General features: G+C 28.1%; 2 protein-coding genes across 3 annotated transcripts; both read right to left on the reverse strand.

Moving 5' to 3' along the window:
* Positions 1-7,897: 7,897 nt before the first annotated feature.
* On the reverse strand, positions 7,898-12,445 carry LOC114177550 (putative folate-biopterin transporter 8, chloroplastic). Its single transcript, XM_028062944.2, has 2 exons — positions 11,383-12,445; positions 7,898-9,561 (listed from the first exon to the last, which is right to left on the reverse strand). Exons 1-2 carry the CDS (start codon positions 11,864-11,866, stop codon positions 8,426-8,428), a joined length of 1,620 nt encoding a protein of 539 aa, XP_027918745.1. The 5' UTR covers positions 11,867-12,445; the 3' UTR covers positions 7,898-8,425.
* A 1,723-nt stretch (positions 12,446-14,168) lies between these two features.
* Positions 14,169-17,298, reverse strand: LOC114162125 (F-box protein At5g07670-like). Of its 2 annotated transcripts, none has more exons than XM_028045910.2 (2): positions 15,999-17,291; positions 14,169-14,809 (listed from the first exon to the last, which is right to left on the reverse strand). In XM_028045910.2, exons 1-2 carry the CDS (start codon positions 17,159-17,161, stop codon positions 14,545-14,547), a joined length of 1,428 nt encoding a protein of 475 aa, XP_027901711.2. In that variant the 5' UTR covers positions 17,162-17,291; the 3' UTR covers positions 14,169-14,544. The 2 variants fall into 2 exon arrangements, with proteins under 2 accessions (XP_027901711.2, XP_027901719.2); XM_028045918.2 differs by having other exon boundaries at positions 14,671-14,809; positions 15,994-17,298.
* Between the last annotated feature and the right edge of the window lie 4,820 nt (positions 17,299-22,118).

Genomic DNA, 22,118 nt, shown 5'->3' on the forward strand with positions numbered 1-22,118 from the left:
TATTTATTCTTCATTTAACTTAACTCATCTATCTTAAATAAACTCGATCTTAAAATTTATTTTAAATGTAAAAGTTTATTTTTCTTAAAATGTTATTTTTCAAGAAAAACACCTTTAATTCTCATATAGAGTAATCAAGTGAGCACTTTAACCATATTAATGTCTTTTACCACACAAGTTGAGTCATTAACTTTGCTTCATAAACTAAATCTTCTCTTGAAACTCATCGAGTTCTAGAATGTGATTAAATATATTAAACAATTTTCTTAAATCAGTTCTGAATATTTTTCTTTTCAGAACAACCCTAATTTGAAGGCAAAGTCTGAGTACATATTTTATTAACTACATACAGTTATAACAAATATGACAAAAAATGATGCCAAAATAAAATTCGAATTTCATAGTGGTTGTAACTACACATCTTCACATGAATTACGTGAAACTAATAAGACCTTTAAAATACTAATTATTTAATTAGTGATGTCCCATAACGTGTTTATCATTAAACATATAATAATTAATATAGGACTTCTACACGTGGTAGTAGCATATATTTTTAATACATTCGTTACCTCATGCTTATGCTACTTTTGTGTTTACCCAAAAACCTAAACTAGACTATACTTTCTCTTCTTGGGAAATCAAATTATTATAAAACTCAATATTTTATGTTAAATTTACACTCTCATTATTATAGTATATATGTGACACTTGTCAATAAATATATTCATGAATAGTGGAGTAAAGAGAAGCCTCTTTATAAATTTTTTTATACTCACAAGTACAGAATAAGTTTTTTATATCTTTATATCTATGTTATTATACCTGTTAAAATTTACTAAAGTTAAAACAAGAGGTGAGCGACAATTTTGTAAATAATGTGAGATCTTTTATGTCAATTCTACTTTTAATCGGTATAGAAATTAATACAATAACATTTTTGTAATATTGAAAAAGACTTTTTATACCGGTTATAGCTAGAATTGGTATAAATTTTGTGTGTGTGTATATATATATATATATATATATATATATATATATATATATATATATATATAATTCTTTTTAATTTTAAAAGAGATATTATACTTGTTGGATCTTGTAACCGGCATAGTATGTTTCCCATTTCTTCATTCATTCCCTAACACCGTTCTTTCATCTCCAACACATTTTTTCATTGCTTTGTCGCTCCCACTTTCTTAGTCTGCGAAGTCATCGTTCCTAACAGTCACTGTCACCGTCACCGTGCGAAATCGTCTACGAAGTCGTCGTCACTGTCGCATATTGTTTATGTGCTCTCCGTCTACTAGCATCATTGTCACATTGTGTTATTGTCGTTGTCAAAATCACTTGGTCTCCTAGTCTCTGTTGCCGTTGTCCTCATCGTCCATTTCTTATATGTTTTCTGCATTTGAAAAGGTCAGCATTTGAACCCTAACCGCACATTACTGTTGTTTCGTTGAATGAGTGAAATTGGTAGATTTGGTTCCTTTGCAGGAGTTAAGTGTGATTGACGCTAGAGTGAAAACGGCCAAGGATTATCTCACTGTTAGTTTTTGGTTCTCATTATTCTTATTATAAGTTGCTGAATTATTCAATTTCTCCTAAAATTTATTGTGAAATTTCACAATTCTCGTGCAAGTAAAATGTCATGTTAGAGATATATCTTGATTCAGGTTCAATAGTTAAAGCAAGTGAAAATGTCTTGTTATTCTCCTTTTCAATTACAAATTTCAAGTATCCATGAGGATTAGGTGATCCCGATCGGTCAGTGTCATCTCAAGGTTCAATAGTACTATTTAAATTCTACAAATAAAAGTAACATTTTACTTTCATTTTTTTAAAATTTTTTAACTTTTTTTTAGAAGTAATAAGTGACTAGTTAATCCATAAAATTAAAAATCTAATTTGTTCAATGAATTAGAGGAAGTTCAGTAATTATGTTCTATTCACAAGTTGGTCACTGAAATTATCAATTTAATGTCAAATTAGTCTCACAGTTCTTAGTATTAAATTGGTTGAAAACAATACAATTTAATGATGGAAATAGTTTTACAAAAGTTAATAATAAAATACCATTGATGTACTTTTGTATGCATTTAGAGAATCAATTGTAAAATTTGCTATTCTCCCATGAATTAAATTGTTGCTAAAATACACATTTACATACCAAAATTACACTTATATTTATATTTAAAATATAAATATAAGATTAATTTTGAAAACATACATATAAGAACAGAATTATTATTTTAAAATATTTAGTAACGTATCAAATAAAATTGCATTAAAATTAAATAGAATGTTTTCCATCAAGCTTCAAGTGAAACCTGCAATAAAAACACGTGTTAAACTTTTCACACATATATTAAAAGATTTTCTGCAAAGTAATTATATGATATTGTTTTAATACTATAAATATTTTATTATTCTTTCTTTTTCTTACTTTTCCTTTTCTTTACCTTCGACCATTCAATTCAATCAAACCAACCATAAGATGGGAAGAGTAAGAGAAGATGTGTACAAATTCTTAACATCAAATATTTAACTTTAAATATTGTCGTTATTACTCTACACTATTACAATTTTTATAATAAAAATAGTTATTTTATAAACCATGACGGAAATATTTTTTAATCAGCTTAGTTTTTTTTTCATTTTTTTTGTTGCTAATGTATTTGAATTTGACAATCTGAAATAAACCGTAGAATCTGTTCGGTATAATTAATGATATCTAATTTGAATAAGTGAATTTTGCTTTTATTAATTCAAAAGAGATAAAGGTTAAAAGAACACGTGTGATTTGTACTAAACAAAATTACCCTAGCACTAATAATATAAATTCCATAGTATCTATTATATATGATAAAATAATTATAATCTTATTATAACAAAATTAGTTTTGTTTAAATTTTGTTAAGATACATACTTTGATCACTGCTAGAAATTTTCAATGAGATTTTTTTTTACAAATTTGTTAAAAATATTTGCAAGAAAAGATTTTTTTTTTTGTCATTTTTTTAAGAATTTTAATTATTTTTTCGGTAATTATTTTCTACAAAATTATAAAATTTGCAAGTATTTTTTACAAAATTTGCTGCGAAAAGTGTTTTATACAAAATATTTTGCAAGAAAATTGGTAGCAAATTTTTTTTCACAACAAAATTTGTAAGTATTTCCTACGGAAAATATTTTCAAACAAAATTGACAGAAAATATGAGTTTTTTTTGTAGTGAATTTTTAATTATTGTAACATATGTTTATTAAAGGTTGTTCCAAGTCCATGCAAATAACATTTTTTTCTTTGTAGTTAGGAGTTTTTGTTGTGATCTTACTATCAAAAGACACTTTGGAGGGTTAAAGGAGAAAAAAATATTTAAATATCTCTACACATTGACTTTTAAACGATGTGTGACTATTAAGTGTATGGAATCATATTGAATTTACCATTTTAACACAAAATTTGGCCTTCAATCGGTCTCACTTTCTATATCTAATATAAAACTTATAACTTTTTTAATATTAATTTCTTAATCAGAGCATTAAAAATAAGTAGTTAATAAGATGTTGGTAATTATAGTGCATGCATGTATCCACCTCAAGCTTGCGTGTTCTCCATTGACCACACAATTTACAATCGAAGTTTGACTAAAGTCGTTGTCTTTAAATCTTAGGGACCAAACTCTTTTCTTCTTCCACAAAGAAACTAAGGAAGCTTCGACAAAAACGAAAAAGAATAAGACAAGAAACTGATGAAGGATGTTGAAGTTGAAGAAAGTGACACCAACTAGATCCACCACATTATTTAATACATAATTGTATTCTTTAAATATGTTAGGAGGTGAAAATATATTTTTATATTAATTAACTTATAATGTGTATTTAAAACGTATTCAATTTTGTAATTTAAATTGATATTTATATTTGTTGGAAGTCCCACATCGACTAGAGATAAGGTCAGTGGGTGCAATCTTCACCTTACAAGTCGGTGTTGTGGGGTTAAGTTAGGCTTAAAGCTCACTTCTAACCATATTCATTTATACATATGAAAAAAAATACTATTAGATCATTCACAATAATGTGAAGGAGATTATAGTTTCTTACTCAATGAATTTGAAAACTTTTTATATGAGAAAAAAAATTGACTAATTGATATTTGAGAGTCTTTGAAAAAAAAAAATGAAGTATTTACTTTACTATCTAAATATGTAAAAAAAAATGATAAAGTGATCCGTTTGGTTCTTAAATATGTATGAAACCATTAATTTAGTCTATGAAATAACGAAATAATTCCTACAATTTACTTTATATAGTTAAGTTTTGTGAGAATGATTTATTGTCGAAACATAATAACACTACTAAAAATTCTTATATTATATGAGTTTTTTTTTGTAAATTTGTTAAAAAAATTTGTAAGAAAAGATTTTTTTTCTGTTATTTTTTTTAAGAATTTTAATTGGTAGGTAATTCTTTTGTGGATAATCATTTCCTACAAAATTATAAAATTTGCAAGTATTTCCTACAAAATTTGTTGCAAAAAGTATTTTATACAAAATATTTTGCAAGAAAATTTGTAACAATTTCTTGTAAATCTTTTTTCACAACAAAAATTGAAAGTATTTTCTACGAAAAAAAATTTTAAAATAAAATTAGCAGAAAATATGAGTTTTTTTTTAGTAATGTAAGGATTAATTTGACATTAATTATAAGAGGTTATTATAAAAAATATCATATCTAGGACCATTTAAGGTTTTTTCTTTTTTAAATTTATGGACTAAATCAAGTACAAAATTTATTTAAAAAATATATAATTAATCGATGTGAGATTTTAAAAGGAGGTTGAATATTTTAATGATGTTTGTGGAAAAGAAGTAAAACTGAATTGTGTGATATGCCTCTTTAGAAAATTAGCCTTTTATTCTACTATAAAAAAATTACTCGTTTTAGATAAAAAAAGAAAAAAAATGGTAAAGAAAGTGAGTAGGGTTTTGTTTTGTTGGTAGGGGTCTTAGCTGGAGCCACGAATTTGGAGAAAGAAGCATTGTGTTGGTCAAAAATGGTGACCAAATGGTGACTGTGTTTTTGTCTTCTTTTATTTGGCTACGAACCAAGTTTCACATAATAACACGATATCACAAAAGTGGTCCACACTATATATATTACTTCATTTTAAGATTGTGTCATTTTTTTTTTTATTTTTTACTTTTATGACACATTTTCCTACTATTTTTAAAGATAAATTATTTTCTAAATGCCCATTTGTGTAAGAGTACATGATTCTCAAATCATTCAAATTAATTAACTAATGCAAGGTCAAGATGCTCTTCATATATATATATATATATATATATATATATATATATATATATTTGTTTTAATCTTAAGTTCATTAAAATAATATTGTTTAAAAAAATTATTATTATTAAAGAGAATCTTAAAGGATCCAAAGAAAACAAAATATTTAAATTAACTTTTATAATAATTATTAAGTGATATACTAAAACAAACTCCTGAAATTTAAGGAAAATAAGAAGTTATTTTATTTTCATTCAGATTTGTGAAATAATATCGATAATTAATATATTTGAAATATTGTTAAAATTTAAAATTTCACGTCAAAATTTTATTTGTATTTAATATAAAAAAATTTAAAAGAGAAAAATATATTTAAATTATGTTTTATATCAACTCATAATCTATATAAAATTATTTATCCTACCAAAAAATAAATAAATTAGTTTTAGGATCGAACGCTTACTACTAAACCAACTACTAAACCAAAAGTTATAATAATTATTTTATTTTTATTCTAATCTCAAATATGGTGAAATAATATTGTTAATTAATATATTTGAAATATTGTTAAAACTTAAAATTTCACGTCAAAATTTTATTTGTATCTAACATAAAAAAATTAAAAGAGAAAAATATATTTAAAGTATGTTCTGTATTAACTCATAATTTATATAAAACTATTCATCCTACCAAAAAATAAATAAATTAGTGTTAAGATCGAGCACTTACTACTAAATAAAAAATTATAATAATTATTTTATTCTCATTCTGATCTCAAATACGGTGAAATAATATCATTAATTAATACATATAAAATATTGTTAAAACTTAAAATTTTATGTCAAAATTTTATTTGTATCTAACATAAAAAAATTAAAAGAGAAAAATATATTTAAATTATGTTTTATATCAACTCATAATCTATATAAATCTATTTATCCTACTAACAAAAAAAATAATTAGTGTTAGGATTGAACACTTACTGATAGACCAAAAGCTATAATAATCAGTTAGGACACAACTCTTTATTTTAGAGTGTAAGAGTCAAAACACTATGATTCGATTATGAATCGATCAACTTAATTTCTGTTACGAGACAATTGATGTCATATACAACAATTAGTAATATATATAACAATAAGTATTTTACCTTAACATCATACATGCAAACATAAACTCGATTTACAAATCAGCCTAAGTTGACACTAATATAAATCAATTTTCTGAAGCTAAAACTATGATTCTACCACTTTCTATGTGAAAAATTTTCCCTTTGAAACATGCATAAAGTTATTTCATCCATGTTGAACCTTTGATGAATGTTCCACTGATGGACATAGAAGAACTGTATTAGATCAATCAAACTAACATATTTCTAAACTAAATATGAGTATGAGGATGAGAAAAAAATAAGTGATTAATTGCTTCTATTTTCATTATTGTTAACTAGGTCTACATCACTCACTTGGTAAATATAAAAGATAAAATTAAATAGTTATTAGAGTCAATTGTTAAAAATATAATAGATAATACAATCACATTTATGGAATAATGCATTTCCTTCGAAAATCTTTCTGCAATCCATATATAATGTTCTGACGTATGTATCTTTTTTCTGTTGATAAATTATTTACATTAACATAAAAAGTAGTTAACTAAAGACATGCTTGCGCGCGCATAGAGGGGTTATACTCTTCCAAACAAATTTCTTCTATATATATATATAAAATTTAAATAAATAAATATATATATATATATATATTATTTTTTAATTTTAATGTATTTTATGCATTTGATATTTTAATCTTTTTTATGCATTTATCTTGAATTTAAATATGTTTTGAGTATTTGAACTTTGACACGAAACTGAAAAAAATTAGTCAATATTTGAAACTTTAATATATTTTTATTCATAAATTTTAAAAGTGAATGGATGTACATTTTATTCCAATTACATTAATTATTTTTAAGTGTCAAACATGTTTCATATTATCATTTAAATTGTTCAGGCTGTCTAACACATTTATATCCATTCATTTGTAAAGTTTATGGACAAAAATATATCAAAATTTATACTCTGACAAAATTTAATTTAACGTGTTAAAGTTGAAAGACTAAAAATATATTTATCTCTTTATATATATTTATCTCTTTATCATCGCACCTCCTAACTCTCAAAGCAAATTTCAATAACTTTATTCATTTATTGAATTAAGAAAGAGTGTTATAATTAGAAAATTATTGAAATAAAAATATCATAATATCTTTACACTTATTACGAAAAATATTTCAGGAATCTCCGCATTCAATTCATTTAGATAATTTTTATTTTCTTTGCATATGATCATTACAAATAGAGGACTTAAAAATGTAATTTTTATTATTTAATCTTTTCATTTTGATTTCTCCCTCCCCTCTTCATGTATATATTATTGATTACTATTTGAATAATGACGAAAGTTACACAACAAAACATTTTAACAATAAAGCTAAACCATCACTCTATTTCTCCACACTTTTGCTTATGATTCATGGATGCATAGATGGATATACATGTACACTCAATAATAAAACTTGATGCATTTACAAATGGTCATGAACATTAAAAACCAGATAAGTATTTACCACTAGTTAACATAGTTTCACTGTTGCTGATATGAACATGTAAACAACCATCAGGTAATTAGAAAACATATCAGTGAGATGGCAGAATCAAGAAATAACATATCATTGTGTGCTCAAAAACCACCTATGACCAGGTTCAGGTGTTGGACCTAGAACTCAGAATTTGGATTCTCTATTAGTTTTTTATGTGTTGTCTCTCTGTTGTAGTTGTATCTTCAAAATACACTAATGATGGATACTGCTTTTGATGTTTTAAAATATACTAAAAAATATTCTAAAGTATCATAGTGTATTTTTAATCATCAGTAGAGGATAGCAAGAATAAAACCAGCAGAGAATATGGACTCGAACAAAAATCCTAGTTTTGTGGCAGAAATGAATTTGTCCAAGGAATCATCTTGTGGTCCATGATGATGATGATGATGAATTTGTGGATGAACTCAAGAACTACCATTCATCATTGCATAACCATTGAAGCAGTGCATTAGCTTCACCTATGTGACTCTTATTCTCTCTCACGTCTGTAGATGTTAGCAGAACCAAGCACAACTTTTCCAACTCTTCTGTTTCTACGTGCCCTTCTGCTCATACTTCTTTTCCTTCTCCTCTCAACAGTTTGTGACATAGGTAAAGAATGAATCCATCTTAATGGCACTAGAGCTGCAAGAAACTGTGCAAGAATTCCCATTGTCAAGCCTGAGTAATCACCAGATGTAACACCAAGACAAGAGGCCAATCCAACACCCAGAAAGGCACTGGCTATTGATGACAGACACAGAGCTGATGCAAGAAATGCTGTGAGAGATCCTTCACACCCCTTTGGACATAAATTTGCAAACAAAACTGAGAAAGGAAGGAGCTTGAAATGAGCCACAATTTCTGCTAAACCAGAGAAGCAAAGAGCAAACACCTCATTGGGAATTCCCCATTTGAGGTTTATCTGTTTGACCAAAATGAGATCAAGAAGTAGGGATGATGCATACAGAATCTGCACTGTGCCTATCAGCTTTCTCATTGAAATTGTTTTCCAGAAACGGTTATACATCACAGTTACTGAAAGAAGCACAAACTGGCCAATCACCCTAGACAACCCTATTACTGTAGGATCAAGGTTTAGGCACTGTGTCTGATAGCAGAATATAGAACCTGAAAGCATTGGGACCATGGCGATTGATCCAATAATCCATACAAGAGGTTGGAAAATGTTCTTGTCACCGATTGCAACTACAAGATCAGAGACTTGTTTCTTGATGTTCTCTGAGATGGATTGCCTAGAAAGTTTTTGACCTGAAAGTTTTGTTATGCCTAAAGATTCCTCTCTTGTTGAGAGAGAAATGAGTAGATGTAGAGAGAGTAAAGATGAAAATATTGCAAACATTGTTCTGGGAGGCATTTTCTGTAAGAAATAACCACCAATCAAGTTGCCTAAGATTCCACCTGCAGCTAATGCCATGAATGCATATGCCTGCAAGCCACCAATTTTGTGCTTCTTGCCATACTCTGCTACAAGAGCATCCTGTGCTACTTCTGCAATGGATGCTCCCAAATTACTAATAAGCACAGAGGCAATTAAGTAGGGAAGCACTTCCTGTGCAATGGGGACCAATGCCAGCACACTCCATGAAAGAATTTGCAGAAGACCTGAAGATTGAACCAAAAAGAATTTATTAAACTTGCAGAAGGAAATACAATTATAAATAATTTTCAGGATAAGCTATCCTCAGTGATGTAAAAGGAAAATATAAACAATGAAGAAAGCTATCCAATTCCTCAACATGTTCATCATGAAAACCCCTTAAAAGATTCAGAGTCTTCCTCTAATGTGTCAGAGAAGCTTCCTTCAATGTATAGGAGTGGCACTCTTAACTTTACATTTGCATGGTACATATCTTTATGTTCTTCACTCACATAATGCAAATTCTTTCTTATTTTCCATATTTTCAGATCTTCTGATGTTAATATACATGTTGACTAGACTATTTAAACAGCACCAATCAAAATGTATACACAAGAAACTCAACAATTTAAATTACGGTTGCATCTTTGACAACTTGTTATGAGCCATATACTACTCCACTACTGCAAAATCACACAGCTTTCACTGAAAATCATGGTAAAGACTGGATTACCAAATCAAATAAAGGAGTTCCACCTAGCTTTTCTTCTTGTCTTCCCGAGCTCAACTCTTGTAACTCATTAATCATATTTTTTTTTATCACAATCAGCCAAATTAAATTCTGATTTATAGTATATAAGCAAGTTGATCATTTACTTCATCATACAAAGAAAAAGAACAACCTAGGATGCAATAACAGAACAAAACAAACTTATAGATTTTTCACTTTCAGTATTCATAACCAGTGTTTGGTATATCTTATTTAACACATTTTCTGACTGAACACGAAATTCCTATGTCCTAATCAGCATGTTAGAGATAAGAGATTCAAAGTCTGATCCTGGACTGCTCTCTTTTGAAACTTATCCCACTTCACTCAGATAAAGCTCAAAATAACCAATAAAAAAGATGAATCAAATCTTACAAAAACATCAATATTCTCATAGTCATTCAAAATACCATAGATCTATATATTGCAACTACTGGCTGCATACAGAAAGCTCTCTAACTCCTGTTTTTGTAGAACCAACTGAATCACACAGAGAAATTAAAAGACAGAAGCTTGCAAAGTAAAACAAATAGATAAAACAATATTTATTAGAAAACCAAAATTACAAAACTTCAGGGCAGTTTGATTCTCTTCTCACTCTTTTATTTTAAAAACTGGTTTTTAAAATAATTCCTCACTACTCAGTAATCAATTTCCCCAAAAAATAAAAATATATATGAGATTTTTGTCTTCTTTTACTTACACTTTCCTAAAGTGTGCGAGTGTTTAAGGGACAAAGGCTTAGAAAATAGAAAGGTGTTCAGGGACAAACCCTTTCAAACATATGCTCACAAAACAAACAACTTATACAAAATATCTACAAATAGTAAACAAAAAAAATAGAAAAAGGCTAGCAACACACCCTTTAAAACACACTATCTATTATTGACTAAAATCTATATCGTAACCCAACAATTGAGTCTGTTTCAAACAAAAGGTGTTGTCAACTCTGTTCTACAAAACAAACACGACCTTAGTGTTGTTTCTACCCTCTTCCCATCTGAGCTACAATTTGAATTTCCTAATCTAAATGAAACTCTAATTCTGGTAAAACATTTAAGCAAGTGTATCTAAACCATCATTACAAACAACAAAACATGCTAACAAGTTACTGGTATGAGAAGAACTCAATTCAATCCTCTAAAATACAAGGTCTTAGATTCAATCATTATGTAGCTAACCAGGATTTTTATGTGATAACAGTCATCCAAAAACCTAGTGGATAATTGGTAACATTAACATACTTGACCACACAAAGAAACAAACAACATAAAGACATGATGGTTGTTAATCATACCCCCCATGGCAAGATAAGGAATTCTGCGAGCCCCATTGATATAGATTGCATCCGAAAGGATTCCATAGAGTGGCTTAGCCACCATGGGGAGGTTGGCAGTGTTCTGCACGAGCTGCAACGTGGAAGGATGCAAGTTGAGGTTGGTAGCCATGTGAAAGTTCAGTGCCAGCCATGGAAAACACCTGAAACCTTGCACCCAATAACCCAACCCACACAGCAGCATCATGTATCTGTTCCCAACATCCTCCCTCTCTTTATCCTCGTACCTCTGCTTAACCACCACGCGCCTCGTCATCACCGTCAATGCTGGTCTCTCATTGACGGCGTTGCACCTCGTCACCACCGTCAACGTCGGTCTCTCATTGACGGCGTTGCTGTGGTTCAGGGAACAAACCACAGGTGGCAGAGAAGGTGTTGTGCGATGTCTACAGAGTCTTGGCTTGTTCCACACCAACGGGTTCCGGGAAGAAACAGCGTGAATCATGGTTTCGGGGATTCAGAATTTCCCAGTGAAAAAAGCAACAATGGCTAATGTTCTTGATTATGTTCTTGTTCAGCGGCCAAAAAACCCAGCCACCCAGTGGATAAAAAACCAAACTTTGAAAGAAAAGAAAGAAAAGCTTTTACATTTAGTGGTTAACACATGATGATTGTGGAGTTGAGAGGGTGAGAGAGAGAAAAGAGGTAAATGGGTAACCTTTTATGTGTCATAGTGTGTGTATGGAGTGGAACAAAAGATGAAAGTGGTGAAAGAAAGAATATATACCAGAGAGGAGAGAAGGGGCAATGGGAGAGGGATCTAGAAGAGTGTATTGTGGGTTTTTTTGTAGAAAGATGAAGTCTTTTTAACATTTATTTATGCGAGTGTTGTTTGTTTTTGAGAGTGTTGAAGAGGGTTCCAGGTTTGATTGAGATTTGGTTGGGAAGTGAAGGATGATGACAATGTAGAACAAACTGGTATGTGTGTGTGTGTGACACTGTGATGTGTTTTGTTTTTTGAGGGATTCTATGTTAAAATTTGTGAGGGTTTGAGGGTCCCAAGTGTGTGATGGAAGGGTTTGTTTGGTTGTTTGATTTGTTTGTGTGGTGTGGACGTGATTATTGATGGGAAATTTGCGGCAAAGGAGTGGATTCACGGTTTTTGTCAGAGTGACTGGGACCGTTTTTGCAGTGCTGGTGTTTGTTTTTCTTAATTTTATCAGAAACAGGTGTTTGGTTTTTGTTATTATGTTATAACCAGAATAGTTAGTTATTTATATTTAGCTGACACTAGATTATAAGTAGTTAATATTAACATGTTTGACTCTGTTTAGTCAATTAAAAAAATGCAGTGTATATTAAAAATAGGAGTCTGTTATGAAGTTTGAAAATGAAAAATAAGAATTTAAGCTTGTATTAGATGAGTTAGATTATGTTTTCAGGGCATGAGAATGATGTTAATCTTTATTATTTATCTTATTTTGTCTTATTTTTATAGTAAATAAGTTGTGGAATGTTATTAATTCCACTGTTGTTCTCTTGTTATTCTTTTCTTAGATGTTTGAGAATAATACTACTTTTGTGGATTGAATTGATTTTTTGATATTTTTTAAATTGACTTGTATTATTAAAATTGGTATCTCACTAATGTCTTTTTTTTTAGATAAGTAATAATAGATGAAATCTTAGTCTTATGAAATCTTAGTTTTTTTACTTGTATTTGATCACTTTAAAGACTTCTTTTAAAAATTTTACTTCAATACAAAAATTTACATTGTTATTAATGTTTTATTTAATTATTGACAAAAGATATATATTTTCTAAAAAGATTTTTTTTTTTATGACATACGGTTTTATTATTTAAATTTGAGATCACACATCTTATTGTAAAAGTAATGATATCTTATAGCATATTCTTTACAATGAAAATGCCTTTACCTAAGGTTTAAGATTTTAAATTTTATATCATATGTCATATTTTAATAAATATGTCTTATAAATCCTAGATCTTACTTTTAAATTTTATTTAAAAGTAACAATTAATTGTATCACAACTTCAGTTTTATTCGAGATAAATTTTTAATCATTTAAACGTTGTTTTTTTAGTGTGCAAAACAAAATACTACCACTTTATTTTCTAAACGACTAAGTTGAAATAAAAGTTCCAAATAACTAATTCAGTACCAACATAATTTTACTATATTATCTGAATAATTTATTTTTTTTAAGATAAATTTGCTGACAATTTAATTATTAAAACTATTAAATAGAAATAAAAGTTTTCAGACAATTAATTCAATGGAAACAGTTCAAATTTATCGGATTGAAATTTTAAAATTTAAATTGCTCATTTATCTGATATTTTGTTTGAAAAAATCATTTTAAACTTTTAAATCTAAATTAAATTGGTAGTTGGGTAGGATAATTTAATTTCTTCATTATGAAAAATACATTTTAAATGTTGAACTTTATTAATAAACCTGAACAAAAAAGTGATTTAAATCCTCTAAAATATAAAATATCTGTTAAAATTTCCTGGTGCAGGCAATGATTATCTTGATAATTTATCTTTCTGTAAGGTGATTACACTAATTGGAGTTCATATATAAGACAAATGGATTATCATCATTTAGTCCCTTAAATGTCAATGATGGTTTACACAATCATCCAAACTTCAATTACTAATCACATCTTCAAAAGAAAACTTTATGGCATCAAAATGTGCCATAGCCCCACATACAACGGTTGCAATGCTTCTTCCAAACTTCCACAGTTACTCATTAAGAAAGAAATAAATAAATAGAATGTATGAAACAAATGGGTCCAATCCAATTCTCAACTTGAAGTCAACTGTGTGTTCTGCATACATACAATTACATCTTTGGTTATGTTCCTTATTCTAGTTGCAGAAACAAAAGAACAATTTCAACATGTTACCCAATTTCAACATGGAATGAAGTGGGTTGAGCTTATAGGTAATTACACTGTTGGTGAAAGGTAGAAGAAGTAACAATCTCCCCTTATCAATGATATATTCTAGTTATGAACCATCTAAACTAACTACGTGATCACAAAATGGTACAAATTTCACTATAATCAGTGAGTGAGAATATATATATATATGTTCCTAATACCATGGCCTAGATTCTGCTACATATAGTGAATACAGATGTATCAATCATATCATGTTCTCTTAAAAAATTTACCACCTTTCCTTCCCATGCCAATGCCCATATCAGAAGGGAAAAGGTATTTTGTATCAGGTCTCCATTTCAACTCTTTCAGAGTAGAAAACAAGGTTGCAAGTTCAGGAGAGATATCACTATCCTTTATATTTTTACAGGACTCTACTCTAAGGCACTCTAGCTCCTTCCAATGCTCAATTACGGACTCTATACCTTCTGTTGTAAGCAACGAGCATCCTTCTACGTAAAACAATTTCACCCGCCTGAAAATAGACCAGTAACAACTGTTATGTAAGTAACAAATAATCTCAGTTTATTCACAACACATCCATATAACTTATCCACTAAGGATTGCATAACTTGTTCTTTGATGATAAACAATTCAATGCTGCAAGAAACTAAAGATAAGTTATATGATAAATAATATATGCATAAAGATATCAGTACTGTCAGTACTGTGTTCTTTGATGCTGCAAGAAACCGTACGTTTTAAAATAAAGTGATCCCCGATTGAAGATCACAAAAAGGTGAACTCTAAGATAAACTCTAAAAAGCAATATAAACTCCTGGACCACAAGTTACAAGTACTTATTTTCAACTTCATAAGCTTTAAGATTTCTCTCTATGGACGATGCTAGTAACACAATTATACACCTACACACTACAAAAATTTCATCTATTTGACTTTATTGAAGCGGGAAAACGTTTAAAGTAGGAAAACAAAAGTAAATTATCCATAATTTAAAAAGTGTCGGTTAAATTTACTATTATAATTCAAAAATTCAAATAAAAAATGCTATGTATGTATGTGTGTATACACACATATATGTATGTATGTATCTGTATGTATTTAGTTTTATGTTGTCTTATACTATCAGAATTCAGCTAAAATAAATAAATTTTAAAGTAATTATTATAAAAAACAATAATTTTACAAATACACGACAACCCATGGTTAAATGACAGTAAAAACTACTATAATTCAAAATTTAAATCAAGATGGGTATATTTTCACAAAAATGTTAACAACATCCTTCCTAATACTGGCAACCCATTTGCAGAACAAGAACTCTTTACACTGCTCAATACATTTTAAATAAATCCTGATTCCTATCTTTGTTTTCTCAATTACAATTTTTTTTTCTTTTAATTAAAAAAGGCAAACCCAAATTTACCAAAGGCCAAATCCATTTGCACATTTACAAATTCAAATTCAAAGTCAAAATTAACCTGAGAAAAAAAGGGGACAAAACTTAGATCCAGTTTCTGAAGTGTTCTTCACATAGTTCTCCAATCAGAATCATAATTCCACTTCAGTTACACATGTTAGCATTTAATGCAAACAATCATTACACTAATTACCGAAATAAAACTGCAATTCTGATTGAAAATAGTTGAAAACCTAACAAACTGCATCCAAGTTAAAAGAAGATCCCCAATTACATACATTACCTGCAAACAATAGCCAAGCTCAAGGTGCTATTATCCAACCCCCAGCAATCCTGAAGAACAATATCCCTAGCATTCCTACTCACCGAAAACAACGCTCCCACGCCATTCCTATCCCTTAACTGGCACTTCTGCAAATGCAACCTTTCAAGGGCTTCACAGCACCCCAAATGCTCCTCCAACCCAGGGCTTCCATCAATCACCTTACACGACTGAACCCTCAAAGTCTTCAAATTTTCGCAGAACGAAAGCCCCGCGAGCCACCCATCATCCATCCTATGATCAACAATCACCAACTCCTCCAACATCACACAGCACTGCCCAATCGCCTTAACCCCATCGAAACTCCCCTCACACCCAACAAGCTCCAACTTCACCAGCCTCCTACACCCCTGCGCCAGAATCGTGAACCCAATATCCGAAACCACGGAATCATAGAACCCTTTCAAACTCCCAACCAATTTCAAAATCTGCAAATTCCGACACGCCGCAACGCCGCGCAAGACGGCGTCATCGCATCGCTGCAGCTCGAGCTCCTGCAGCGTGGCGCACTCGGAACCGACGGTCGAAATCCCAGCCTCGCCGGCACCGGCGACCTCGAGCTTCCGCAGATTGGGGCAGCCGCCGGAGAGCGATCTGAGACCCGCGTCAACGGCCTCACTAGGCAACACATTTTCCACGCGCCACGTGGAATCCACGCGCAGCGAAACCTGCTTGTGACTCACTACAATGTTGGCTAACTCTTGCGGTGAAGCGAACGAACCAGGAACCAAATCGACGTGGTTCAGGTTCGGGAAGCGGTGGGTCAACCGACCCGAGAGCACGAAGTTCCAATCGAGGACCCGCAAGGTCCGGACCAACCGACCCTGGAGATTCATCCAGCGCTTGCAGACGAGAGAATTGGAGTTTCGCTGCAAATCTGGAAGCTTCTGGAAGATTCTGATGAGAATCTCGTCGGAGAGGAGCAGGGTTCGGTCCATTAGTATCAGCGTGGAATTGGGGATTAGGGTTTTGGATTTGGGGTCGGAGAGGTGCATGGCGAGGACCATAGGGTTGAGTGGTTCAGCTGCTGCTGCTGCTGCGGCGGCGGTGGAGTTGAGCCAGGGATTTAACGGTGGCGGAGGAGTGAAACTAGGGTTGGGTTTGGAGTTGGAGTGAAACGACATCGTTTGGAGGAAGTGGTGGTGGTGTTAAGAAGCTTCGCATTCCCGGTTATCTGTGAAGTGGAGCAGAGTGTTGTTGTTGTTGTGGCGTGTTTGGTGTTCGGCATTGTTTGTGGAGCTTTCTGCTTATAATCTATATCTATATCTTAACAACAACCATTTTTGTTGTGGGTCTCAAAAAATTTTATTATTTTCCAATCATTTTTTCTTTTTTCTTTTTGTTTTCTTCTTCCTGCTTTTCAAACCACTACAGACAAATTTCACCATTCTTCCTCTTTCTTTTTCCTTTTTCTAATTTTTTCCTTTTTTTTTCATTACTTTGAGCGTGAATTAAATTTTAGGTTTAATTAGTTAGATGATACTCGTTTTAGTTATTATGTGTCAGTTTGATATTCGTTATTAAAAAAGTATTAATAAAATTCTAATTTTTAAAAAGATGTCTCAATTAAATCTTTTTCAACAAAAGTTTATTAATGACAACAATAGTATTGATATTTAAAATGATTACAAAATTAAGTATTGATATTTATATTAAAATTCAGTGATAAAAGTCATAAATAAAATTAACAGCATTAATAATTCTCGTTTAAAAGAGACCTAATTGCAATACTTTTTTTAAAGACTGGAACTCAATTGACATCTTTCTAGAAACGGATATCAAACTGACACATATAAAAGAAAGTGGTATCATCCACTAATTAAACCTAAATTTTAATGTAATAAATGTTTAGTATCTTATCAAACACTTATTCCCCCTTTTTTTTTTTTGTTATAAAGTGGATACTAATTATAATCTCTTTATATTGAATTTACCAATAGTGATATTATAGTTATACCAAATTAGTAGATGATAAAAGAGCTTTACATGGTACATATCCATTGAACTCAATTAACTATTTTTCACCATATTTTTATCTCACTAGTTTTTTTATTTCTTTTCTATACGTCTTCATAAATTCAATTTTTTACCTATATCATTTTATGTTTTTTTTTTATGTTTTTTTAAGGACTCGTTTTGTTCTTTACCATGTAATATAATTATATAATTTCTGAAAAAAAAAATCTTTAACATCATTATACTCTGACAATTTTTATAAATATAAAATAATCTTAATAAAAAATAATTATTTATATTTTTTTTAAGTGAAAGATAATATTAAATAAGTGTATTGCCCTTTCCTAATAGAAATTGAATTACTAATATGATTATGAGTTTACAGACATAATCAACATCCACGAGCTGAGGTACAAAGTTCTAATATATGTATTAACTAAAACATCTTATTGTTTTACAAATATTTTAAATATTTTAAAAATTAAAATAAATTCCCAAATAAAATTAAGATTAGTATTTTGTTAAATATATTATGTTAATAAAGCATGACAATATAATATCTTAATTTAATGATAATTTTGAGAATACACATTTTTTTATAATAGTTTTTCTCTTTCTTGTTCATTATCTTACTAAGACAAAAATATAAAACATAATTTAATTTTTAAGATAATGTTGAACATTTTTACATTTTAAATTTGGTTTTTTAATTTTTTTTAACATAATAATCGATTATTTCAATATCAATCGAATTCTACCTAGATTAATATATAATTAATTATGAATAGTAAATAATTGATTACAGAAGTTATATTAAAATGTTTTTTCCTACTTATAATCAACTGTTAGTAAGGAATAATTGATTATGTCAATTAGATGTTAAATTTTAATAGTTTAGAAAATAATGATCAATTTAAAAAGTCAACTTTAATTTAGTGTATTGACCAATTTAGAAACTATCTTAACTATTAATAATTTTTTAATTTACAATTCGATATCTAAATTGGTGACTATAATGATTAATTTTTTTTTCACAGTCATTATTTAAATATTTTCTTATAGTATATATATATATATATATATATATATATATATATATATATATATATATATATATATATATATATATATATATATATATATATATTTCAAGTTCTATAAGAAAAATATAGATTTAATAAATAAATTTAAATCATTGACATAGGTGTTAAAATATAATTTTATAATAATTGCAAGTTAAAATTAACATTTTTAAATATAAATAATTTATTAAGTTATTCAATAATGAGATATAATATTGATGGTGAATTTATTTTTCAGATTTGGTTTAACGTTTGTCAATTTTATGTTATTATCATTAAAATGATAAAGTAATAAATATAAATACTAAATTTCAATATTTTAAAAAAAAATGTTAATTTGAAGTGTAATCCATTGAATTATTTTGGTATCATTGTTACAAAAATTAGATTTTTAATTTTTTTGAAAGTTTTTTTTTTGTTTGTTGAAAAAATTGAATTATATAAGTATAACTAATTATTTAAATTAATTTTGTATATAAATGTTTTACGTAATTAAGCATTGAAGATGAATTAATGAAAAATATTATTTTTGTGAAATAGTATTTTTAATACAAAAAAATTATAAAATATAATTAATATTAAGACAAAGTACCTATATTTTATTATCAATAAGTTACAAATACATCTTAAATTTTGAAGTTTTATTATAAATTAAATTAATAATTTTATTGTATTTGAAATATAAAAAACAAGGTCTTAGTATTTATTATAATTATAAATTTATTTAATCCTCAAATTAAATATTACAAAAATTTGCAAAATATTAGCTTTTTTAATTAATCAAATTCGTTAATTTTTCTTCTTTTTATGTAAACGATGTGACCAGAGTTCGATTTTTCTAAATAAAATTTCTATCTTTGTTTTTCCATACAGAAAGTCAAACACACATGTCTAAATTCATATTCTCTAAAAATCGAATTCTAGCTTTGTATTGTAACATGTGTTAACTTTTTGTTAAATGTGCTATGTGGGCATTTTTGGGTGCAAAATGTGACACCTACGAAGAAAATTTCGTCACTACTTTATAGCCACTTTCTATGTCAAAAGGATAATAAATATGTACCATTTATACCGCTGGCCATTATCATGATATATATATATATATATATATATATATATATATATATATATATTAAATTTTCTTTTGGATTAAATATGTTTTTTTCCCTTAACTCTAAGTGAATTTTGAAATTAGCCTATTTTAAAATTTTGAACCAATTTAGTTCTTCATCTTTCGAAATATGTGAATTTAATCTTTTTAATCATATTTCGTTAAACAATATAAACAATTTAAATACAATCTTGAAATGCGTGCGAAACATTAAATAACAACAAAATTTTATTAAAATGATTAAATCCACGTATCTCGAAAGATGAAAAACTAAATTGGTCCAAAGTTTTCAAATAGACTAATTCCAAGATTCGTTAAGGGTGTTCACTTGGATAGATGGATTTGTAGGAGAGGGAGAAGATGAGTTTAAGTGGATTTGAGAGTGATATGTGTGTTATTGTTTTTTAAGGAATTTAGAGGTGATTGTGAGTGAATTTAGAAGTAGAGTCTGTGAGAGTTTGTAAGTGATTTGATTGATGTAATAAATAAAAAAAATTAATATATATAAAAGAAAGATTATTATTTTGCACTTTAAGTAATATGTAGTATAAATTAGTATTTGTATGAGTTATAATTTTTTTTTTTATATTTTTATTTAATACTATATTTTAAAGAAATAAATTTCAAAAATTAATAAAATAAATTATTTTTTTCCGTAGTATTGAAAAAAATGTTACGAAGCAATTGTAAATGGAACTTTATTTTAAATAAAAAATTAGTATGGAACTCACTATTGTATAATCCATAAACCAAAATTATATTATTATATTATATAATTTATTATTTATATTGTTATATTATGTTATTTATATTATTATTATTATTATTATAAACATAATAGTTTATTAAGTTAAAATAAATTATTATATATATATATATATATATATATATAATATAATAAATTATGGTAAAGTCTTTTAAGATATTTTCTCAAACTTAAACGCAAATCTATTTTCTTATATATGAAGAAAGTATACAGTAACAAATTTGTATTGATTTTTGTATTTTTTTTTGTTAACTGTGCTTTCTATACTCACAATAAATTGTTTCAAATTAGTTTGTTGAAATGAACATATCTAAAAGTTAAGGAGTTAAAAACATATTTAACCCTTTTATTTTTTTAGATATAAACTTTAATTCTCCTTATACTTTTCATCAAAGTATACATTATCATTTATAAACACAATCATATTCTATAAAGGAATAACAAATAAAATAGGCATGATATAATAAGATTAATATATCATTAAATTATAAACATTTTCATCAAACCAATTTATTTTATATGATCAATTTTCAAATATTATAAATGTACAAGTGAACCAAAATATAAAAGATGCATCATGTTTCTTGAAATATTCATATATGTTCCATTATAGATATTCTAATATAAAAGTAAACTCACGAGTTCGTTACACAAAAATTGTAATTGAAGTTACGTGTTTTAGTAGTGTAAGAATTCATCTTTAGTTTCTTATCATTTGAAGTTTTAATTTATTTAATCATGATTGAGAGTGAAGTCAATATATTTCTATTAAATCATAAATCTTTTATTTAGTTCATCTATAAATAATAAAAATAGTAAATATAAAAAACAAAAACAAGACACATGCCCCAAGTTCAAAATTTTAAAAAAAATAATTCAATTTTTGTACAAATACAAAAAATCGTGACAAACTTATTGATGAAATTTATCAACAAATAATTGGTCAACAATTACCCAACTTACCAATCAACGAAAATTTTCATTAGTAAATGAAATATCAAAATTAATAGATAATTTTCCTTACAAAAGTGATAAAAATGTGAATTAATTACCAACATAGCTTAATTATAAATAACAAAAAAATTATAGAAATAAAATAACTTATTCTAAATTAGAATCTATTTAGATAAAAGTTGTTTGTATGAAATTGCCTCTAACTAGTAGTA

This window comes from Vigna unguiculata, chromosome 1, assembly GCF_037176805.1.
Source record: "Vigna unguiculata cultivar grain cowpea cultivar isolate G323 ecotype 2 chromosome 1, ASM3717680v1, whole genome shotgun sequence".
NCBI classification, from domain to species: domain Eukaryota; kingdom Viridiplantae; phylum Streptophyta; class Magnoliopsida; order Fabales; family Fabaceae; genus Vigna; species Vigna unguiculata.

What these genes read in the sequence shown, in the direction of transcription:
- LOC114177550 (XM_028062944.2), bottom strand. Translation starts at nt 11,866, where the DNA reads ATGATTCACGCTGTTTCTTCCCGGAACCCGTTGGTGTGGAACAAGCCA. An exon ending in TCCTTATCTTGCCATGGGGG is followed by an intron (nt 9,562 to 11,382) that starts GTATGATTAACA and finishes TTCAATCTTCAG; the next exon opens with GTCTTCTGCAAATTCTTTCA.
- LOC114162125 (XM_028045910.2), bottom strand. Translation starts at nt 17,161, where the DNA reads ATGTCGTTTCACTCCAACTCCAAACCCAACCCTAGTTTCACTCCTCCG. An exon ending in AGCTTGGCTATTGTTTGCAG is followed by an intron (nt 14,810 to 15,998) that starts GTAATGTATGTA and finishes GTCTATTTTCAG; the next exon opens with GCGGGTGAAATTGTTTTACG.